Source organism: Lissotriton helveticus, chromosome 5_1 (assembly GCF_964261635.1).
Source record: "Lissotriton helveticus chromosome 5_1, aLisHel1.1, whole genome shotgun sequence".
Lineage (NCBI taxonomy): Eukaryota > Metazoa > Chordata > Amphibia > Caudata > Salamandridae > Lissotriton > Lissotriton helveticus.
Window position 1 is genome coordinate 1,667,947,810 of NC_136065.1, and position 19,957 is coordinate 1,667,967,766.

General features: G+C 48.2%; 1 protein-coding gene across 1 annotated transcript in view; it reads right to left on the reverse strand.

Annotated features, from left to right (window-relative positions):
- Nucleotides 1–19,957, reverse strand: part of CDH24 (cadherin 24) — a 799,438-nt gene that overhangs the window by 87,484 nt on the left and 691,997 nt on the right. The window contains exon 10 of the mRNA XM_078644893.1: nucleotides 10,082–10,218. Within this exon, the coding sequence (XP_078501019.1) occupies nucleotides 10,082–10,218 (137 nt within the window). The remainder of the gene's footprint in view (nucleotides 1–10,081; nucleotides 10,219–19,957) is intronic.

Consider the following 19,957-nt stretch of genomic DNA (forward strand, 5'->3'; position numbering starts at 1 on the left):
GGACTGGATGGATGAGTGTACGGATAGATAGGGTGAACGGGTGGATGAATGGATGAGTGAAATTGTGGATGGAGGAATGGATGGAAGGAAGGATAAATGATGGTTAGGTTTGCAAATGGATGAATATGTTTGGATATAGATGGGATTCATTATATACTGTAGTCAGGGTTGGATTGGGATTAAAAATCGGCCTGGGCACGCATAAAAAAATCGGCCTACATTTGCATAATGCCTTCACTCAAATCACTGCTTTCAGCGTAATTTTCCCCAAAAAGGGGAGGGGGGGGGGGGTTTAAAAAAAAAAAGCATGCATCAGTTTAGTAGTGAAACACACCTGAAAACAAGTGAGGCCACTTCTGATCTGGCCCCCTGCCCCACTTAGTATGCCTACATTAATGGGAGGCCCAGCTAAAGAAAAGGGGTGACACCTCTACCTGTTGTTCCTATACCGGAGTGATGAGTGCCCATCTCCCTCCAGAAAGGCCACTCAGACACCCACTGGGCCGCTGGCGGGATAGTCGAACAACACAACAGAGACACCGCCCAAATCGGCCCCCAGGCTGCTCAAAAGCAGCCCTCAGGTGGAACTCGGCCCCCTGCCCCTCGGGCATTGCCCGAATGCCCCCGTTACCAATCCGACGCTGACTATAGTGTGACCTCCTCTGATGTGTCTGTAAAACGTACCTTTTGTCCTGAATTTTTGTCCTGAATTTTGACCCTTTGTCCTGAATTTTTACACTCAAAGTCCTGAATTTGCACTCATGCCAGTTGGTCACCCTACTCGCACCCCCTCCACACCCCGGCCCCTATCCCAGCCCCCATAAGTAATGCCGGCTGCGACTGCCCCTAAGACTCCCATGTTTCACAGATATTCATTGGTCTTGGGCTGAATAGGGGCCACCCGAAGGGGTGGGGGCACCTAAATATGTGGGGCCTGCGTTACGTCATCTCCTCCACATGTGTCCTCATCCCTTTTGCTACCGTCAGTCGTGCAAAAGAGCCAGCCTTTCTCCTCTGAGGCCCCGCCCGTCTGCTGCGCTCTTATTTTGGGCACACACGGCAGGGGCGGCGGCTGGGGGGGCAGGGCACCCCTGGGTGATGCGCAGATGCCGGATACACGCTGAGGCGCGGTCAGGAAAGCGCAGACACACCGGGGAGCCGTGCAGTTGCTGCATTTGTGGTTTTGTGCTGCTGACACTCAACAAGGGGGGGTGAGGGCACCCCAGGGTGCTGTACAGGTGCCGGATTCGTGCTTTCCTGCAGATTTACAGCACAGTTAATGGAGCTGAGAATAATCAAGGACACTTTGGAAGATGGCTGAGGGCTCGGTAATGTCTGCTGCACCACCCGCGCGAGGTCCCGGGGGGGCCGTCGGCAGCAACAGCAAAGCTGGGCATATGGAGAGAGAGTGTACATCCGTCTCTGGCTTCCCAAAGGAATAACCCCCCCTCGACCCACCACGTACACTGAATCCTAAGTAAGGGAGACTGACTGCACGCCCTGTGCACTGTCCCTACCTCTGTTAGTGTCCCCTTAGCCTGATGGAAGCTTCTCACTGTCCCTGCCCCGCCCCTCTACTGACAGCAAGGTTAGGGTGAGCCAACCTCCCGATGCCCGTGCACCCCAGCCTGGTACCTGCGTCACACAGGTGGGCCAGCCACCATCTTCGAAGAGAGAGCCGAGCCAGAGGTGAGCCGGGGGTCTGAGGTGGCTCTGAGCGCCAAAGCTCGAGGGTCCATCAAAAGAGTCAGCATGAAAATCATGCAACAAATGTCAAGAAAAAATGTCATCCTTCAAAACCAAAATAGATGCTTTTTCATCAAAGTATCATCCTTCAAAACTAAAAAAGATACTTTTTCATCAAAATATCATCCTTCAAAACCAAAATAGATACGTTTTAAAATCATTGTTAAGTGTCTCAGTTCAGTGCGTTTGATTACATCACCACATTGAGTGTCACTTATTGAAAGTAATATTTTTCCAAACATGAAACATTCAAGAATGCTCCATGCCCTGACGAGATTGCTACAAGTTACCCAAGATATTTTAGTATGTCATGTTCTCTGAATATATGGTAAATATTGTTTAGAGGTGTGCGAAATATACGTAATTTGCTTTTGCATAATTATATGCAACTTTGAGAAAATGACGTGAAATTATGCGAAAATCAAATGACATTCATCTTTATATCTTAGTGAGACGGTCAAAGGCCTGAAATAATGCGAATTACGCAAGTAGAAATTGCGTTTCGCGCTGACCTATTTTTGTTATTAAATGTGAAGCAAGATTATTCTATAATAACCATATACAAGTGAGTTCTTTTTGTAAAGTGCTTATCCTGAACTGAATTACTACAGTGGTATTTTAAATTGCTTCGTCAAAGAAAATGACACATAGTGAATGAAAGCAATTTGCTTTGAATCATGTAATTTGGGCAAGCTAGGAAGCCGGGTTTGAGTCCAGGGTCAAAGTACACATTATTGTACTGAATGTTTCCACAGAAACTGGATATTGAACACAGAAGCAGATCACGTCTGTTCAAAGGCATGAAGCACATCCCATGGGTCTTGTTGAAGATCTGTGAGTCGAGGATCAAAGTCTGTGGGGGTACCAAGGTGAGTATGGTAAGCCAGCAGTAATACTAACATAAAAACATCCATCCATCCATGCTTAATTTGTAAATTATATAGTGCCGGTGCTCAACACTCTTATCTGAAACATGTGGCTGGTGCAATTAAATGTACACACATGGAATTCCAAAAGTTTGTATTCCTAAATCCACTTCCGTCATCATTAATTCACAGACACCCCATACGCCTTGATCTCACTTCTGAGGTTCCTGGTTTCTCTCTTTGTGACAGGGTTATGTCTTTCTCTTCCTCCATTTTTCCGCTTTATTATTTTTTCCTCTTTTGCTCTTGGTAAACCTCTACTGCAAATAAATAAGTGCTAGTGCCCACCACCTGAAACTACAGGCCCAAATTAAGTCTGTCTGTCTGTCTATTTGTCCGTCCGTCTGTCTGTCTACCTTGTTCAAAAGTCAGGGAGAGAAGGAGATGCTATTGAATGTTAAGGCCTAACGCCTCACACGCACAATTAAATAAAGAGCAAAACAAAAGGTCTTGGAGCCCCAGAGTGTTTACCCTCAAATAACAGGTCTTCTAAGAGAGGCGTGTGAAGGGCAGCATGGCTCCAGACAGACATGTCGCGGCTACAGGTCTACAGAGAGAGGCATGTGAAGGGCACCATGGCTCCATTCAGACATGTGCCGGCAACAGGTCTTCCAAGAGAGGCATGTGAAGGGCAGCATGGCTCCAGACAGACATGTCCCGACGACAGGTCTTCCAAGAGAGGCATGTGAAGGGCAGCATGGCTCCAGACAGACATGTCCCGACGACAGGTCTTCTAAGAGAGGCGTGTGAAGGGCAGCATGGCTCCAGACAGACATGTCGCGGCTACAGGTCTACAGAGAGAGGCATGTGAAGGGCACCATGGCTCCATTCAGACATGTGCCGGCAACAGGTCTTCCAAGAGAGGCATGTGAAGGGCAGCATGGCTCCATTCAGACATGTCCCGACGACAGGTCTTCCAAGAGAGGCATGTGAAGGGCAGCATGGCTCCAGACAGACATGTCCCGACGACAGGTCTTCTAAGAGAGGCGTGTGAAGGGCAGCATGGCTCCAGACAGACATGTCGCGGCTACAGGTCTACAGAGAGAGGCATGTGAAGGGCACCATGGCTCCATTCAGACATGTGCCGGCAACAGGTCTTCCAAGAGAGGCATGTGAAGGGCAGCATGGCTCCATTCAGACATGTCCCGACGACAGGTCTTCCAAGAGAGGCATGTGAAGGGCAGCATGGCTCCATTCAGACATGTCCCGACGACAGGTCTTCCAAGAGAGGCATGTGAAGGGCAGCATGGCTCCATTCAGACATGTCCCGACGACAGGTCTTCCAAGAGAGGCATGTGAAGGGCAGTGTATCATCTTCATCCACTCCCGCACCATCAGCTGATGATTTGGGCGGTAGAGTCGGGTGCCTCCACAAACATCCCATATGATGAGATTCCGCCAACATAGGGTGGTTTGATGGGAATATCTCAGCCAATTGCTACTCTATTATCCACTTGCCTCACAGTTTTTTTGTGCTACCACTCACTCTAGACCTCTCATCCTCTTTGGTATTTAAAAGGGCAGCATGGCTCCAGACAGACATGTGCCGGCAACAGGTCTTCCGAGAGAGGCATGTGAAGGGCAGCATGGCTCCAGACAGACATGTCCCGACTACAGGTCTACAGAGAGAAGCACATGAAGAGCAGCATGGCTCCAGACAGACATGTCCCAACTACAGGTCTACAGAGAAAGGCACGTGAAGAGCAGCGTGGCTCTGGAAAGACATGTCCGACTACAGGTCTACAGAGAGAGGCATGTGAAGAGCAGCATGGCTCCAGACAGACATGTCCCGACTACAGGTCTTCCAAGAGATGCATGTGAAGAGCAGCATGGCTCCAGACAGACATTTCCCGACTACAGGTCTACAGAGAGAGGCATGTGAAGGGCAGCATGGCGCAAGACAGACATTTCCCGACTACAGGTCTACAGAGAGAGACATGTGAAGGGCAGCGTGGCTCCAGACAGATATGTCCCGTATATGAAGGGCAGCATGGCTCCAGACAGACATGTCCCAACTACAGGTCTACAGAGTTGAAGCACGTGAAGGGCAGCGTGGCTCCAGACAGACATGTCCCGCATATGAAGGGCAGCGTGGCTCCAGACAGACATGTCCCGCATATGAAGGGCAGCGTGGCTCCAGACAGACATGTCCCGCATATGAAGGGCAGCGTGGCTCCAGACAGACATGTCCCGCATATGAAGGGCAGCATGGCTCCAGACAGAAATGTCCCGCATATGAAGGGCAGCATGGCTCCAGACAGAAATGTCCCGCATATGAAGGGCAGCATGGCTCCAGACATGTCCTGACTACAGGTCTTCCAAGAGAGGCACATGGGCTTCCGCAGAAATTTTTCCAGGGGGGCTAACCTGGCAAATGAAGGGGCGTGGCTAATGTTAATCAATAGGGGTGGGCTAACATGGCAGACAATCAGGATTGGGTAATGCTCAGGCCAAGCTGAGAAAAACAAGCATTGGCATAGCCAATAGGTCTCGCCTTTGGGACCTCATAAGTATTTAGTTATGCAGCAGGTCCCAAAGGCGAGACCTATTGGCTATGCCAATGCTTGTTGTTATATCTGGGCATGTTGAGAGGCTAGGGGACTGCGTCTCGATGTCGGGTTCGGAGCACAGCAATGACCTACTCAATTTGAATACGTAGGTAATACAACCGGACGCGTGAAATGAAAGGTTCACTACCAGGAATAACAGGAAGGTAGAAAGTTAGGCTGGTTAGAAAGGTAAGGAGGGGTAGAGGCAGGCATGGTGGTGAGGGGAGAAACAGATGCATGCTAGGAGAGCGCTGTGAGGGAGGGAGGCCAAATTGGAAGAGGCACTGACAGGTGGGTCGGGTAAAGACCGTAGTGTGAAAACAGACGGGTAGCGAGGGGTGAAGGGTAGACAAAGAAGTGAGGTGTAGAAGAAAAAGATTAAGGAGCAGAGACAGGTAAATCAAAGATGGAGAGGGGAGAATAACAGTCATAGAACGAGAGAAGGCCAGGTAGAGAGGGGGGGAGGTGTTTCAGAGACAGTTAGAGACAAGTGAGGAAGAGGGAATAATAAAGACTGAGGTAGACAGGTGAGGTAGAGGGGTGCGTTGATGTAAAGAAAGTGCAGAGATGTGTCAGAGAGATGTTACTGAAGAGGAAAAGAAGTAGAGGTATTGAGAAAGGAGAAAGGTACTAAAAGAAGTAAGGGGGTGAACAGAGGTAGAACGAGTAGAAGGGGAGCAATCAGGCAGTGAGTGTGAGGAGTGTGATGCAGAGGGAAATGTGGCAGTGAGCGCGAGGTGTGGGGTACAGAGGGATATGTTGTGGCAGTGAGCATGAGGTGTGGGGTACAGAGGGATATGTTGTGGCAGTGAGCACGAGGTGTGGGGTACAGAGGGATATGTGGCAGTGAGCGCGAGGTGTGGGGTACAGAGGGATATGTGGCAGTGAGCGCGAGGTGTGGGGTACAGATGGAGATGTTGTGGCAGTGAGCACGAGGTGTGGGGTACAGAGGGATATGTTGTGGCAGTGAGCATGAGGTGTGGGGTACAGAGGGACATGTTGTGGCAGTGAGCGCGAGGTGTGGGGTACAGAGGGACATGTTGTGGCAGTGAGCGCGAGGTGTGGGGTACAGAGGGATATGTTGTGGCAGTGAGCATGAGGTGTGGGGTACAGAGGGATATGTTGTGGCAGTGAGCGTGAGGTGTGGGGTACAGAGGGATATGTGGCAGTGAGCGCGAGGTGTGGGGTACAGATGGAGATGTTGTGGCAGTGAGCACGAGGTGTGGGGTACAGAGGGATATAAGGCAGTGAGCGCAAGGTGTGGGGTACAGAGGGATATAAGGCAGTGACCAAGAGGCGTGGGGTACAGGGGTACATAAGGCAGTGAGCAAGAGGTGTGGGGTACAGAGGGATATGTGGCAGTGAGCGCGAGGTGTGGGGTACAGAGGGACATGTTGTGGCAGTGAGCATGAGGTGTGGGGTACAGAGGGATATAAGGCAGTGAGCGCAAGGTGTGGGGTACAGAGGGATATGTGGCAGTGAGCGCGAGGTGTGGGGTACTGATGGATATGTTGTGGCAGTGAGCACGAGGTGTGGGGTACAGAGGGATATAAGGCAGTGAGCGCAAGGTGTGGGGTACAGAGGGATATAAGGCAGTGACCAAGAGGCGTGGGGTACAGGGGGATATAAGGCAGTGAGCGAGAGGCGTGGGGTACAGAGGGATTTTAGGCAGTGAGAGCGGGCAGTGGGGTACAGAGGGATATAAGGCAGGGAAACACAGGGTTGATATGCCATGCCAGACATGATAGGGTGCATACTGGCAGATAGATATGTTATTGACACAAGACTGTGTACGTTTTAGTGGGATCTGAAATCCGTGCTATGCTGCAACCTCAATTTTTGACTTGGGAGGATAATGCATCGACCCCCTCCCCCAGAACTTCATTTAGAAGACCCCTTGCTCTCAGGGTACACAGTGTTAAAAGGAGTTCTTGGTGTCCAGACCTAGTTTGCCACTTCCCCTGAGGATGCAGCCTGCACTTTCACCTATGGCTGATTAAGGAAAGGACTGCACGAACCAGAATGCCATGGAGCACGAGTTTGAAGGGGGTGGGTGTATTTCCGCACCACGTCTAGCAGTGGTGATGTCAAGTGGCACTCGAGGCAGAGTCTGTTCAATTTCAGGGCCTTAGGGAGAAAAACCCGATCATGGCGCACACAACACTACTCTGTCTCCCCTGGTCTCAGCAGCGTTTAACCAACCCGCTGAGCTGCCTCATTGGTTCAGGGTGGGATGTATGTTTTAGCAGCTCAAACTGGCCATTGTCATTCTGTATGAGATAATCAGCCACAGGCAGAATGACAATGGGCGGGAGGAGTGCGAGGCGCCCCATCAGGGAGTTGAAGCCTCTGGCAGGGAACAGCTCTTCTCCATGGAGGGCCCAGAATTATGGACAAAAGGCGTCCGTAAAAGCATGGGTGTCCGCAGGGGGGGCAAGGAGGGGTGCTCCGGGGGGGGCAAGCACCCCTCCCTCCCCCCTGCGGACGCCCATGGAGAGGCATGTGAAGGGCAGCATGACTCAGACAGATATGTCCTGCATATGAAGGGCAGCATGACTCAGACAGATATGTCCTGCATATGAAGGGCAGCATGGCTCCAGACAGACATGTGCCGACAACAGCTCTTCTAAGAGAGGCGTGGGAAGGGTAGCATGGCTCCAGACAGACATGTCTCAATGACAGGTCTTCTAAGAGAGGCACGTGAAGGGCAGCATGGCTCTAGACAGACATGTCTCAATGACAGGTCTTCTAAGAGAGGTACGTGAAGGGCAGCATGGCTCCAGACAGACATGTGCCGGCAACAGCTCTTCTAAGAGAGGCGTGGGAAGGGTAGCATGGCTCCAGACAGACATGTCTCAATGACAGGTCTTCTAAGAGAGGCACGTGAAGGACAGCATGGCTCCAGACAGACATGTCTCAATGACAGGTCTTCTAAGAGAGGCACGTGAAGGGCAGCATGGCTCTAGACAGACATGTCTCAATGACAGGTCTTCTAAGAGAGGCACGTGAAGGACAGCATGGCTCCAGACAGACATGTCTCAATGACAGGTCTTCTAAGAGAGGCACGTGAAGGGCAGCATGGCTCTAGACAGACATGTCTCAATGACAGGTCTTCTAAGAGAGGTACGGGAAGGGCAGCATGGCTCCAGACAGACATGTGCCGGCAACAGCTCTTCTAAGAGAGGCGTATGAAGAGCAGCATGGCTCCAGACAGATATGTCTCGACAACAGCTCTTCTAAGAGAGGCGTGTGAAGGGCAGCATGGCTCCAGACAGACATGTGCCGGCAACAGCTCTTCTAAGAGAGGCGTATGAAGAGCAGCATGGCTCCAGACAGATATTTCTCGACAACAGCTCTTCTAAGAGAGGCGTGTGAAGGGCAGCATGGCTCCAGACAGATATGTCTCGACAACAGATCTTCTAAGAGAGGCGTGTGAAGGGCAGCATGGCTCCAGACAGATATGTCTCGACAACAGATCTTCTAAGAGAGGCGTGTGAAGGGCAGCATGGCTCCAGACAGACATGTGCCGACAACATCTCTTCTGAGAGAGGCGTGTGGAGGGCAGCATGGCTCCAGACAGATATGTCTCGACAACCGCTCTTCTAAGAGAGGCGTGTGAAGGGTAGCATGGCTCCAGACAGACATGTCCCAATGACAGGTCCTCTAAGAGAGGCACGTGAAGGGCAGCATGGCTCTAGACAGACATGTCCTGATAATGTATTTGACCTCCAAGTTCTGTGGAAACATTCCAAACAGGAAACACACTCTTGTACATCTTTTAATTTAATAATATAGTCTTTTAACTCTCCTGCCTTATAGCATTTTTTTTCGTACACTGAATTAGTTAAAGTGAAGGACGCTTGGCTCGACTTTATTTGAGCTCGCCAGTCTCCACGGGACATTGGCCGAGTCAAAGTCAGATATTTGGCATAAGCCAGCCTCAGGCTTTGCTAGGAGTGCATAACTCTACTGTGCCCTCCCCCAAGGCATCGTCCCAGAAATCAGTGCCCCTACCTAATGGGTGGACCTCGGGTTTCAGTCTTCAGCCACCTATGGGAACCAGGGTCGGACTGAAATAGAAAATAACCAAGAGCACCAAAATAAAAGTGGCACCCCATTAGGGAATTAGAAAGCTAAAAAAAAGTGGCCCATGTTTGCAAATTGGGGCATTTTTGTACTCGTAAAGGCATGCTGTATAAATGTTTTGCAAGGTAAGGGATGACTGCATGGATTACAGCTTGCAGGAGGCAAAAACATGTTTAAACTCAAGGAAATCAACAGTAAAAACTGTCTTACCACACCGTAAAACAGGCCGACAAATAGCCATAATAATGGCCCTCACATTGACCAGTCAGACCAGCCTATCAGGCAGTGGCAACTGCCTGATTGCCGTATAGGCTTGTCTGTACCTGATGTCAACCCCCTGACACAGTACTCCATCCTGCTGTAGGCCACCCTAATATCCGTGCCATGATGCTGGTGAGTTTATGGCTGCATTCAATCCCCCTCAACCTGGCAAGGGCACACTGTCAGCATATCTCTTCTTGGCAATGGTGCCCATCTAATGATGCGCCACATTGGTAAGAACACCTTCTGCTTTCAGTGCCTCCCACACTAGTTAAAGTGCACCTTCTTTCAATGCCCATCACCCTGGTGTGGGCTTCCTCTACCATTAATGCCCCGTAGGCACATGGGTAATACCCCTTGTTATGAGGTCAGCTATGCTCTCAGTCCCCACCATGCTGGTAACAGTGCTTCTCTCCCAATGGCAACAACGTCCCCTGCTGTCAATGTTTCCATTTCCAGCTCCCCTGTGGCTGCCATGACGGCTCTTACCCTGTGAGAGGCAGTGTCCCTTACCTAGCTCAGTAGCCACCACGGTGATGTTGTGCCAGGGCAGCGTCTCACGGTCCAGGCTCATGGCCGTGGAGATAGTTCCATCCTGCGGGTCGATGGAGAAGAACCTCTCAGGGTCAGAGTGCCGGTCGATGGAGTACCTGCCGAAAGGAGGAGAGAGAGGGGTGAGGCTAGGCTTGCAGGCTATGACAAGTCAACTCTTGTGGCGTTCCCCTGAGGATGCGTCCCTCTGATGCTATAGCCCGTCCCACCTGTGCCCCTGAATGACCCAAGGCTTGCTATTGTTGGTATTATCTGGCATTAGTCCAGTGCACGGTCTGTCATTGGTATGGCATTACAGCATGTATCAGCAGTAGTGTGACAACAGCCCGGAGGTTCCCAGATTACTAAAACAGATTGGAGCCTGGGTTAGTTTGTGGAAGTGTGCAGTCCAGGGAATGAATGATGATGTATTTATTTCAGGTGAATGCGGCTGCACAGCACAATTGAGAGTTTGATGGGTGACGCAAGAATGTACATAGCATTGTAACTAGACTGCTTTGTCAGTATAAATTCCCATTACCCAGCAGGTCTAAATGTGTGGTAGGTTTCTGTGGGAGAAAATTTGTGCTAGATGGGTGGTGGAAAAGGTGTGTGGTAGATGGCTGGTGGGGCAGACGTGTGGTAGGTGGCTGGTGGACAAGATGTGGGTTATGTGGCTGTCAGAGAAGATATGTTGTAGATGGCATGTGGGGAAGATGTGTGGGAGGTGGCTGGTGGGGAAGATGTGTGGCAGGTGGCTGGTGGGGAAGATATGTGATGGATGGCTAGTGGGGAAGATGTGAAGTTGGTGACTGGTGGCTGGTGGGGAAGATGTGGTGTTGGTGTGTGGAAGATGTGTGGTAGATGGCTGGTGGAGAAGATGTGGGGTCAGTTGCTGGTGGAGATGTGTAATAAATGGCTGGGGGGAAGATGTTTGGTAGGGGGATGGTGGCGAAGATGTGTGATAGGTGGCTGGTGGGGAAGATGTGAAGTTGGTGGCTGGTGGGGAAGATGTGTTGTAGACAGCTGGTGGGGAAGGTGTGAAGTGGGTGGCTGGTGGGGAGGACATGTAGTAGATAGGTGGGGAAGATGTGAGATGAGTGGCTGGTGTAGATGTGTGGTATATGGCTGGTGGAGAAGATGTGAAGCTTGTGGCTGGTAGGGAAGATGTGTGATAGATGACTTGTGGGGAAGCTGTGGGGTATGTGGCTGGTGGAGTTGTGTAATAGATGGCTGGCGGGGTAGATGTGTGGTAGGTGGCTGGTGGGGAAGATATGTGATGGATGGCTGGTGGGGAAGATGTCAAGTTGGTGGCTGATGGGGAAGATATGTGGTAGATGGCTAGTGGGGAAGATGTGAAGTTGGTGGCTGATGGGGAAGATATGTGGTAGATGGCTAGTGGGGAAGATGTGAAGTTGGTGGCTGGTGTGGATGATGTGAAGTTTTGGCTGGTGTGGAAGATGTGTGATAGATGGCTGGTGGGAAAGATGTGAAGTTGGTGGCTAATGGGGAAGATGTGAAGTTGGTGGCTGGTGGAGAAGATGCGTGATAGATGTCAGATGGTGAAGATGTGTGAGAGATGGGTGTGGGGAAGATGTGGGGTAAGAGGCTGGTGGGGAGGATGTGTAATAGATGGCTAGCCGGGAAGATATGTGGGTAGGTGCTGGTGGGGAAGATGTGTGATAGATGGTTCGTGGGGAAAACGTGTGATAAATGGCTGGTGGAGAAGATGTGTGGTAGGTGGCTGGTGGGGAAGATGTGTGATAGATGGCTGGTGGGGAAGATGTGTGGTAGGTGGCTGGTGGGGAGGATTTGAAGTTGGTGGCTCGTGGGGAAGATGTAAAGTTGTTGGTTGGTGGGGAAGATGTGGGGTAAATTGCTGGTGGGGCAGACATGTGGTAGGTGGCTGGTCGACAAGATGTGAGTTATGTGGCTGTCAGAAAAGATATGTTGTAGATGGCTGGTGGGGAATATGTGTTGTAGGTGGCTGGTGGGGAAGATGTGTGGCAGCTGGCTAGTGAGGATGATGTGTGGTAGATTGCTGGTGGGTAAGATGTGTGGTGTGTGGTTGGTGGAGAAGATGTGTTGTAGATGGCTGGGGGTAAGATGTGGGGTAAGTAGCGGGTGGAGATGTGTAATAAATAGCTGGGGGGCGATGTTTTGAGGGTGGCTGGTGGGGTAGATGTGTGGTAGGTGGCTGGTGGGGAAGATGTGAGCTACGTGGCTGGTAGAGATGTGTGGAGGATGGCTGGTGGAGAAGATGTGAAGTTGGTCACTGGTAGGGAAGTTGTGTGAAAGATGACTTGTGGGGAAGATGTGGGATGTGTGGCTGGTGAATTTGTGTAATAAATGGCTTGTGGGGTAGATGTGTGGTAGGTGGATGGTGGGGAAGATGTGTGGTAGATGGCTGGTGGGGAAGATGTCAAGTTGGTGGCTGATGGAGAAGATATGTGGTAGCTGGCTGGTGGGGAAGATGTGAGGTTTGTGGCTGGTGGGGAAGATCTGAAGTTGGTGGCTGGTGGGGAAGATGTGAAGTTGGTGGCTGGTGGGATGATGTGTGATACGTGGCAGGTGGGGAAGATGTGAAGTTGATGGCTGGTGGGGAAGATGTGTGATAGATGGCTGGTTGGGAAGAGGTGAAGTTCGTGGCTGGTGGAGAAGATGTGTGATAGATGGCTGTGGAGAAGATGTGTGATCGATGGCTGTGGGGAAGATGTGGGATAAGGGGCTGGTGGGGAAGATGTGTGATAATGGGCTGCCGGGGAAGATGTGTGATAGATGGCTGGTGGGGAAGGCGTGTGATAAATGGCTGGCGCAGAAGATGTGTGGTAGGTGGCTGGTAGGGAAGATGTGTGAGAGATGGCTGGTGGGGAAGATGTGTGATAGATGGCTGTTGGGAAGGATGTGAAGTTGGTGGCTGGGGGAAAGATGTGAAGTTGGTGGTGAACAACCTTTACAACGAAACTTTTACAACGCACTACCATTACAACGCGGTCATTACAACGCAAACCATTACAACGCATTGCGCTGGGGGGCGCTTTAGGATAGGGAATAAGTTTAATTTACTATCCAACACCTTCCCTAGTGTCCACGGGGACTGGTGTTGGAATAGTAAATTAAACTTTTCACTATCCAGCACCCCAAAGCGCTATGCGTTGTAATGGATTGCGATGTAAAAACCGCGTTGTAAAGGCAGGCGTTGTAATAGCCTGCGTTGTAACGTCATACATCCGAAGTTGGTGGTTGGGGAGGAAGATGTGGGGTAAGTGGCTGGTGAAGCTGTGTGGTAGATGGCTGGTGGAGATGGCTGGTGGAGAAGTGCTGATAGGAAAACTCGTAGCCCGTTAATTGTGTATCTAGGCTGCTTTCGAAATTCTGGATAATGTGTTCTGTTAAATGACAGGTTGCGCTGTGTTTGTTGGCAGTGCGGGTGTAAACACGTTTCTGGTGCATCTACACGTAATGTACAGTATGTATGCGGTGCCAGCGGGAAGGGAAGCTGGGAGACAATGTACCTCAGCGATACACATATCTGAATTGCACAGTCACATTACATTTCACATAGTCACAATTGCATTGTATTACACGTACATTTACAATTTTAAGCACTTGGAGGATTCAGTCAACCGGGATCACAATTTTATCCTACACGTTCCAGAGTCGGCATCTTATCCACCAGGCTCCATTCCCAGGAGGGCCACGCTGGGGACGTGCCACGTTGTGCCTAATTTTCACTGTTCGAGGCAGGCGTGTGTCTCATGATGTGTAATTACAGATGTAGCATCTGTGCTGCGGCAGACCTCATCCTTTTGTGGGATGCGGTGACTGCAGCAACCGGCAGGCGAGAGGTGGCTGGTCCCCTCAGGAAAGCACTATTCAGAATTCCAGCTGTAAATCCCCACAAAGCTGCCAGAAATCACTTGCACCAGCAGGACACGCGGAGGACGCTCTGAAGGTAAGTGGGAATTGCTGCTGGGCACACAGAGCCGTCAGGTGCTGGCCGATAATTCCTTTCTCTGTCTTTCCATCTGCAGCTTGTCCCCTGCCCGCCTTCCCCATCAGCCGGCTGGCCTCGAGGACTCCTGCCGAGATGCAACAGTCTGCTGTTTTGTCTCCCCATTGCCTTTCCCTCAAGTAATCACCGCATAAAATGTCATGAAAAGGAGTTTAATTTTGAGTTACATTTGCAGACCTCATTTTTTATTCTAGTTCACAGGGCTGAGGAAATAAATATTTCTTTTATATGTGCAGAAACTTGCAGAGCAGACAAAGCATTACTGTCGTGAGCTAGCTAGGTTAGGAACCTTTCCACAGAAATTGGAAAATCAATGGGCTGGCAGCCTGAAGGTAGGACCACTCGAATTATGCGATTTTGTTTTTATCAGTGTTGTCCGCATAATTTTGGATTTGCCACATAATCCACCATTTGCTGCATAAACAACCGATTTAAAAGAAAAATTGTTTCTAGTTCAAAAGGATCAAAAGTTCCTAAAAACGTGGCCACACGTGTTGCTGCAGAGTGGAAGGTCATTTGTAAAGATTGAATGATCCTATTTCTGCTGCTTATTGCTGCATTTGGGTGTTAAACTGATGCAACCTTTGCCCTGACGCTGTCAAGCTGTGTATAAATGACAAAATAAGAAAGTAATACTATCACAAAATGTGCCACATTACACTGCACAATTTGGCGTTTCTTTCCGCATAATTTAGTCAACGCTGCTGCATAATTTGCTCCTCCTCTGCTGCATAAATTCAGTGGCCTTGCCTATAAGCTTGGCAAAGCATTACCGGTTGCATTTAAGGCTCCACCGGTTAGATTATTGGAAAATAATAGCATAGTAGTGAGTATAGTAGAGGGGTTCATAGGGGCTTATTTACAAGGCCCTTGCACCACTTTTGCGTCATTTTTAACATGGGAAAAGTGACGCACGGGTGGCGCAAGGGGCTTGTAGATAAGCCCCATAGTGCGCAGTGAAGAAAATGTAATACCGTCAGCTCAGCTAGAAGAAAGGCAGGATTATATATAAATATAACGTTTGTTCATGTATACAAATATCTGCTATCGGTATTCTTCCACTACATCGGTCTATGTTCCACCATGACGTCAAACGTACCCACTTGTCATTGAGTATCCTAAATTGAAACAGGAAGGGCTAGCATTGACGTTTTTTCTCATTTCATTGCATGGACGACGAACGGCTTGTGTCTTCTGGCGACCTGTGCTTGTGACCAGGGGTCGATAATGTTTTTTCAATTTAAGGCGAGACTATAGGTCCCCTCTAAGAACGACACATGCAAACCGTTCACCAAACTTTTTTAAAATTTGCTGTGCTTTTGTCAACAACATGGAGGCCTGTACATATAGTGTTTAATGAGAAATTAATTGATGTATATACAGTAGGGGTGGGTGTAACTCATATAATTCAGTATAGCGTATTCACGCTGAGTTACACAAAAATTCTGCTAGATTACACGAGAAGAGTAATTCTGCATTAAACACTATTTTTATTTTGCAAAAATGTTGCTTTGTGTCCAAAATGGATGTAAAGTTGCATTTTACGCTAACAAATAGTGCTAAATACAACAGAACATGAATGGTTAGTGCAAGCAGATGCTCATGCTTGCTAATTTTGCACTTGGAGTAGGATTTTCCCCAGTTTACTGTAAGCATTTAGTGCTAATTTCTTAGCACAAAAGACACACTTGTGTCCAAAATGTATGAGAGGATGCATTTCACACTAAGAAAATAGCACTAAATGCAAGAGAAATTAAACAGTAGTAAGATTTCCCCCCTAAATTAATTACGTTAGCGAGCGTAATTGCGTTATTATCAGTAAATCTGTGCCAAAGAGTAACGCGGAATTACTAAAATTACTCTGATTAATCCAGCACAATTGAAATACCATCCAGGCCTAATATACAGTACGCTATTGAGTACAATTAAGAATGAATATACATTTTTGAAATGCAGATGGTAACTAGTCCTTTAACAAAACACAAAGATCAAAAGGATACAATCAGGTAGTTAAATAAGTACTTGGCTAGAATTTCGCTGTGCACAGGGAGACGGTGACGCAGCGCTGAGTCCCATGCTGTCAATACTGTTGCATCTATGGAAGAAGCCTATGGCACTGCCAGACTGCCCCAATGTATAGTAAATGCTGACCTGTCGCGATAGGGTCAGTAGATAGGGCTGTGCTTCATTGTTTCAAGTGAGCAGCACCACTCATTTTTAGAGATATGAACATATTATGATCATCAAACTTTGACCCAGAGCAAGAGACAGAAAGTGGGCAAAGGACAAGGATGAGAAAGATATAAAAACAGTCAGAAAGGGAGAAAACAGGGATGAAAAGGAACCTGCAAGAGTGAGATAAAATGACAGGAAGTGTAAGGCAGTGGGAGTAAGAAGCATGAGGTGCAATCAAGAATAGGAAGCATTGCTATTCTGCAAACCTTGCACCTAGAAGTGCCAGTGGCAGGCTCCTAAAATACATATATTTTCTTTCTTTACAAATTGAGCCTTGTCACCACTATAGCCCAGGGAAATCGGGGAAGATGACAGCAATAACCTCAATGTGGAGAGATTAGAGGTCAGTCACTAAAATGAGGCAAGAACTTCAGAAGGGGGTCCTACCTCACAGTCCAACAGCTAGCACCATAGCGGCAATCACGGCAGCCTCTGGTAACCTGCTGTGCTCAATTTGAGCCAGTGGGGCCCACCAGCACTTACTTTTGAGGACCAGCACTTATTTCTACTTATCAGATTTTGACCCTGAAGAGAGAGAAACACACACAAGTGGGAAAGAAAGAGGAAGAGAGAGATGAATAAAAGGTGACAATGGGATAAAGCAGGGATGAAAAAAAACCTCCAGGAGTGAATTTGAGGGGCAGGGAGTGTCTGTTCATGGAGTAAAGCTGCATGAGTGGGACTCAAGACTGCATAACCTTGGCACCAGCGGCAGCTTCTGAGCACGTTTTGGCATTAACCCTTCTTAATTTTTGTTTTGAATTAAGCAGTGAGCCTGCGTCCTGCATTAAAGACGGATACAAAGTAAGTGTCACCAGAAGAAGACCTCAGGCCCTCTGGCAGTGAGGTCTTGCAGCAATCAGCTGCTAGATTTAGTGAGAACAGATGTGTTAACACATCAGGGGAGGATCAACAGCATAAGCATCCACGAGGTGTCAGGGAATAGGAATGTGTGTTCCCAGGGGAGAGAAGAACAGAAGACACAGTGACTCCAGGGTTTGAGAGAAATGAATGAGATGGGCCCTCAGGCAGCAGATTACAACACTGATGCAGCAGATGAAGCTGGGGCTAAATACCAGGAGCTAGAGCATTGGCAACAACCAAGGGTCAAGAAGCCTAGCAAGGAGAGCAGCAAACAAAGGAGATGGTAGGCAGCCACAGCACAGCCCAGACTCAGACTCTTACCGGTAACAATAGTTCTGTCATAAAATTCTTCCCAAGAACCGTCTGAACAGTTTGAGTGCCTCCCTGCCACAGGAACTACAACTAGCTGTGCCATCACTCACACAGTGTACTGCCATGATCATGAAACGTCTAGGACTAGGTGTGCCTTCAGAACACGGAACGTCATGACTGCAGGACTGGTCCAGGAGTAGATATGTCCTCGTACTACGGAATCTCATGATAATGGGAGATTAGGACTCCGCATGTCCTAAAACTAAGTTACAATACCAGGAGATACTGGGGTATACATAGGTTCCTCACAACATGTAGTACCATGACAACAAGAAGGGCCCAGGACTAGGTGTGTCTTCAATACATGGAGCGCCATGACTACAAGGCAGCTCCAGGAGTAGATATGTCCTCACACTCTGGAGTATCATGATAGTAAGGAGAGAATAAGACTAGGGGGACCTGTACACTGTATAATGTCATGAGAGCAAGGAGAAAATAGGACTAGGCGTACTTGCCCTCGCTGTACTGCCATCACTATATGGAGCGCCTAGAACTGTACATGCCTTTTCAACAAGAAGTGCCATAGCATTGAAGTCTCTGTGTGCCCCTGCACCAGTCACAGCTATTGTACTAGCTAGGTTATCGATATCGTTCCATCAAGTAAAATATCAACACAGATAAATAGACATGACCAGGACAAGACAGGCCTGGTCATGTACATGATGTTGTGTACAATGAACCACGCTTTTACCCCAAAATGTTCTTCACAGTAGAATACCATCATTACAGGATATGAGAAGGGCATTCAGTTTTCTACACCCACCTGTTGCTGGTGGGGTTGTATATGCATTATACATCTCTGTACAGCCCTAGCTTTCTAGAGGATCTCATCTCTAGACCACCTTTCCTAAAATGGTCAAAATAATGTTGCCAAATATGATCAATTAATTGAGTACATCATTGATCAAGAATGCTAATAATTCCATCACTAGTATATTCCACATCAGTTTAGCACACCTCTCCATCAATGGTGGGTCCTTCTGCCTTGAGCAGAAAGTGGCAGTCAGTTTTCCATCAAGAGCATGTGAGTTATCAGGGATGGGTTATCTTTTATCCGGTCCCAGCACCCCAGTACCCCCTGATATGGGTTTGCAGGTCCTTTCAAAAGTGTCTAAAGTTCAGATAGAACCACCACATACATGTAATCTATCTCAATCCAGTCCACATGCCCTTCACAATGTGCTACCTTTATGGGGGATTTAGGGCCAGATGTATGAAAGCCCTGTTTTGCGATTTCTCATTTGCAAAGCTTTGCGATTCGCAATTAGGAAATCGCAAAGCAGAATGCATGAAAGTGTGTTTAACACTTTTAGCGAATCCTAGAGGATCTTAAATGACCTACCTCATGAATATTAATGAGGTAGGTCGCAGTTTACAACCCACTAGGAATCGCAAAAATCACAGGGAGAGTGGTCTGCTGGGCTCAGAAGACCTCCATGTCTGTGATTGCTTTTTAATAAAGCAAATCTTTTTTTTAAATGTAGCCTGTTTTCCGTAAAGGAAAACAGGACGTGTTTTAAAAAACAGAAATGAAAGTTTTCTTTTCATTTTTTAAGAGCAGGCAGTGGTCTGTGGGACCACTGTCTGCTCTTAAAATATGATTTTACTAACATTCAACAAGGGGAAGGGGTCCCTTGGGGACCTCTTCCCATTTGCGAATAGGTTACCACCTATTTGAAGTAGGTGGTAATATGCAAATGTTTTGCGACCGCATTCACCGTCACAGAACATTAATGCATACCATTAGGATTCGATATTTGGAAGGGACGCCCTAATCACGCCCCTTCTACAAAGCAAATCACAAACCTATTTTATGATTTGGTAACGCATTTGGCCCATAGCCCTTAAATTCCTGGATCAATTCATCATCATTTTCTTATGTATTTCCCTATCTGACACACATCTCTAGGTCCAAACAAATTCACCTATAGTTGTTTTCATTTTTCCATCGTGATTTCTACTCAGAAAACTCTTCCCACCTTGACCTACACAGCAAAATAAATGTTGGACTAATTTTGTTCATGATCCAGTAAAATTGAAATGAGTAACCTTGAGGTGGGATAGGTTTTGAAGAGCTTTTCAAAGCGTTTTAGATCTCTTCGTCCAGATGGACCCCTGTACCTTGCAATCACCCAATGCCGATTCCCATTTTGTGTATCCTGTCAATTTAATCAAATTTGAACTCCCTTTTAAACTTGAGAGGATTTAACCTTTCTGCTAGGGGGCGTAACTACAAATTAAAAATCCCTCAACCGCTTAATGGTATCCCTTTATTCACAGAGTAGTTGGGTACAGTAGAACTAATTAATAGAGGGTATTTAGGTTTCAATAGTCCTATGACTCTTCTTATCCAACATGTTTCAGTCATACTC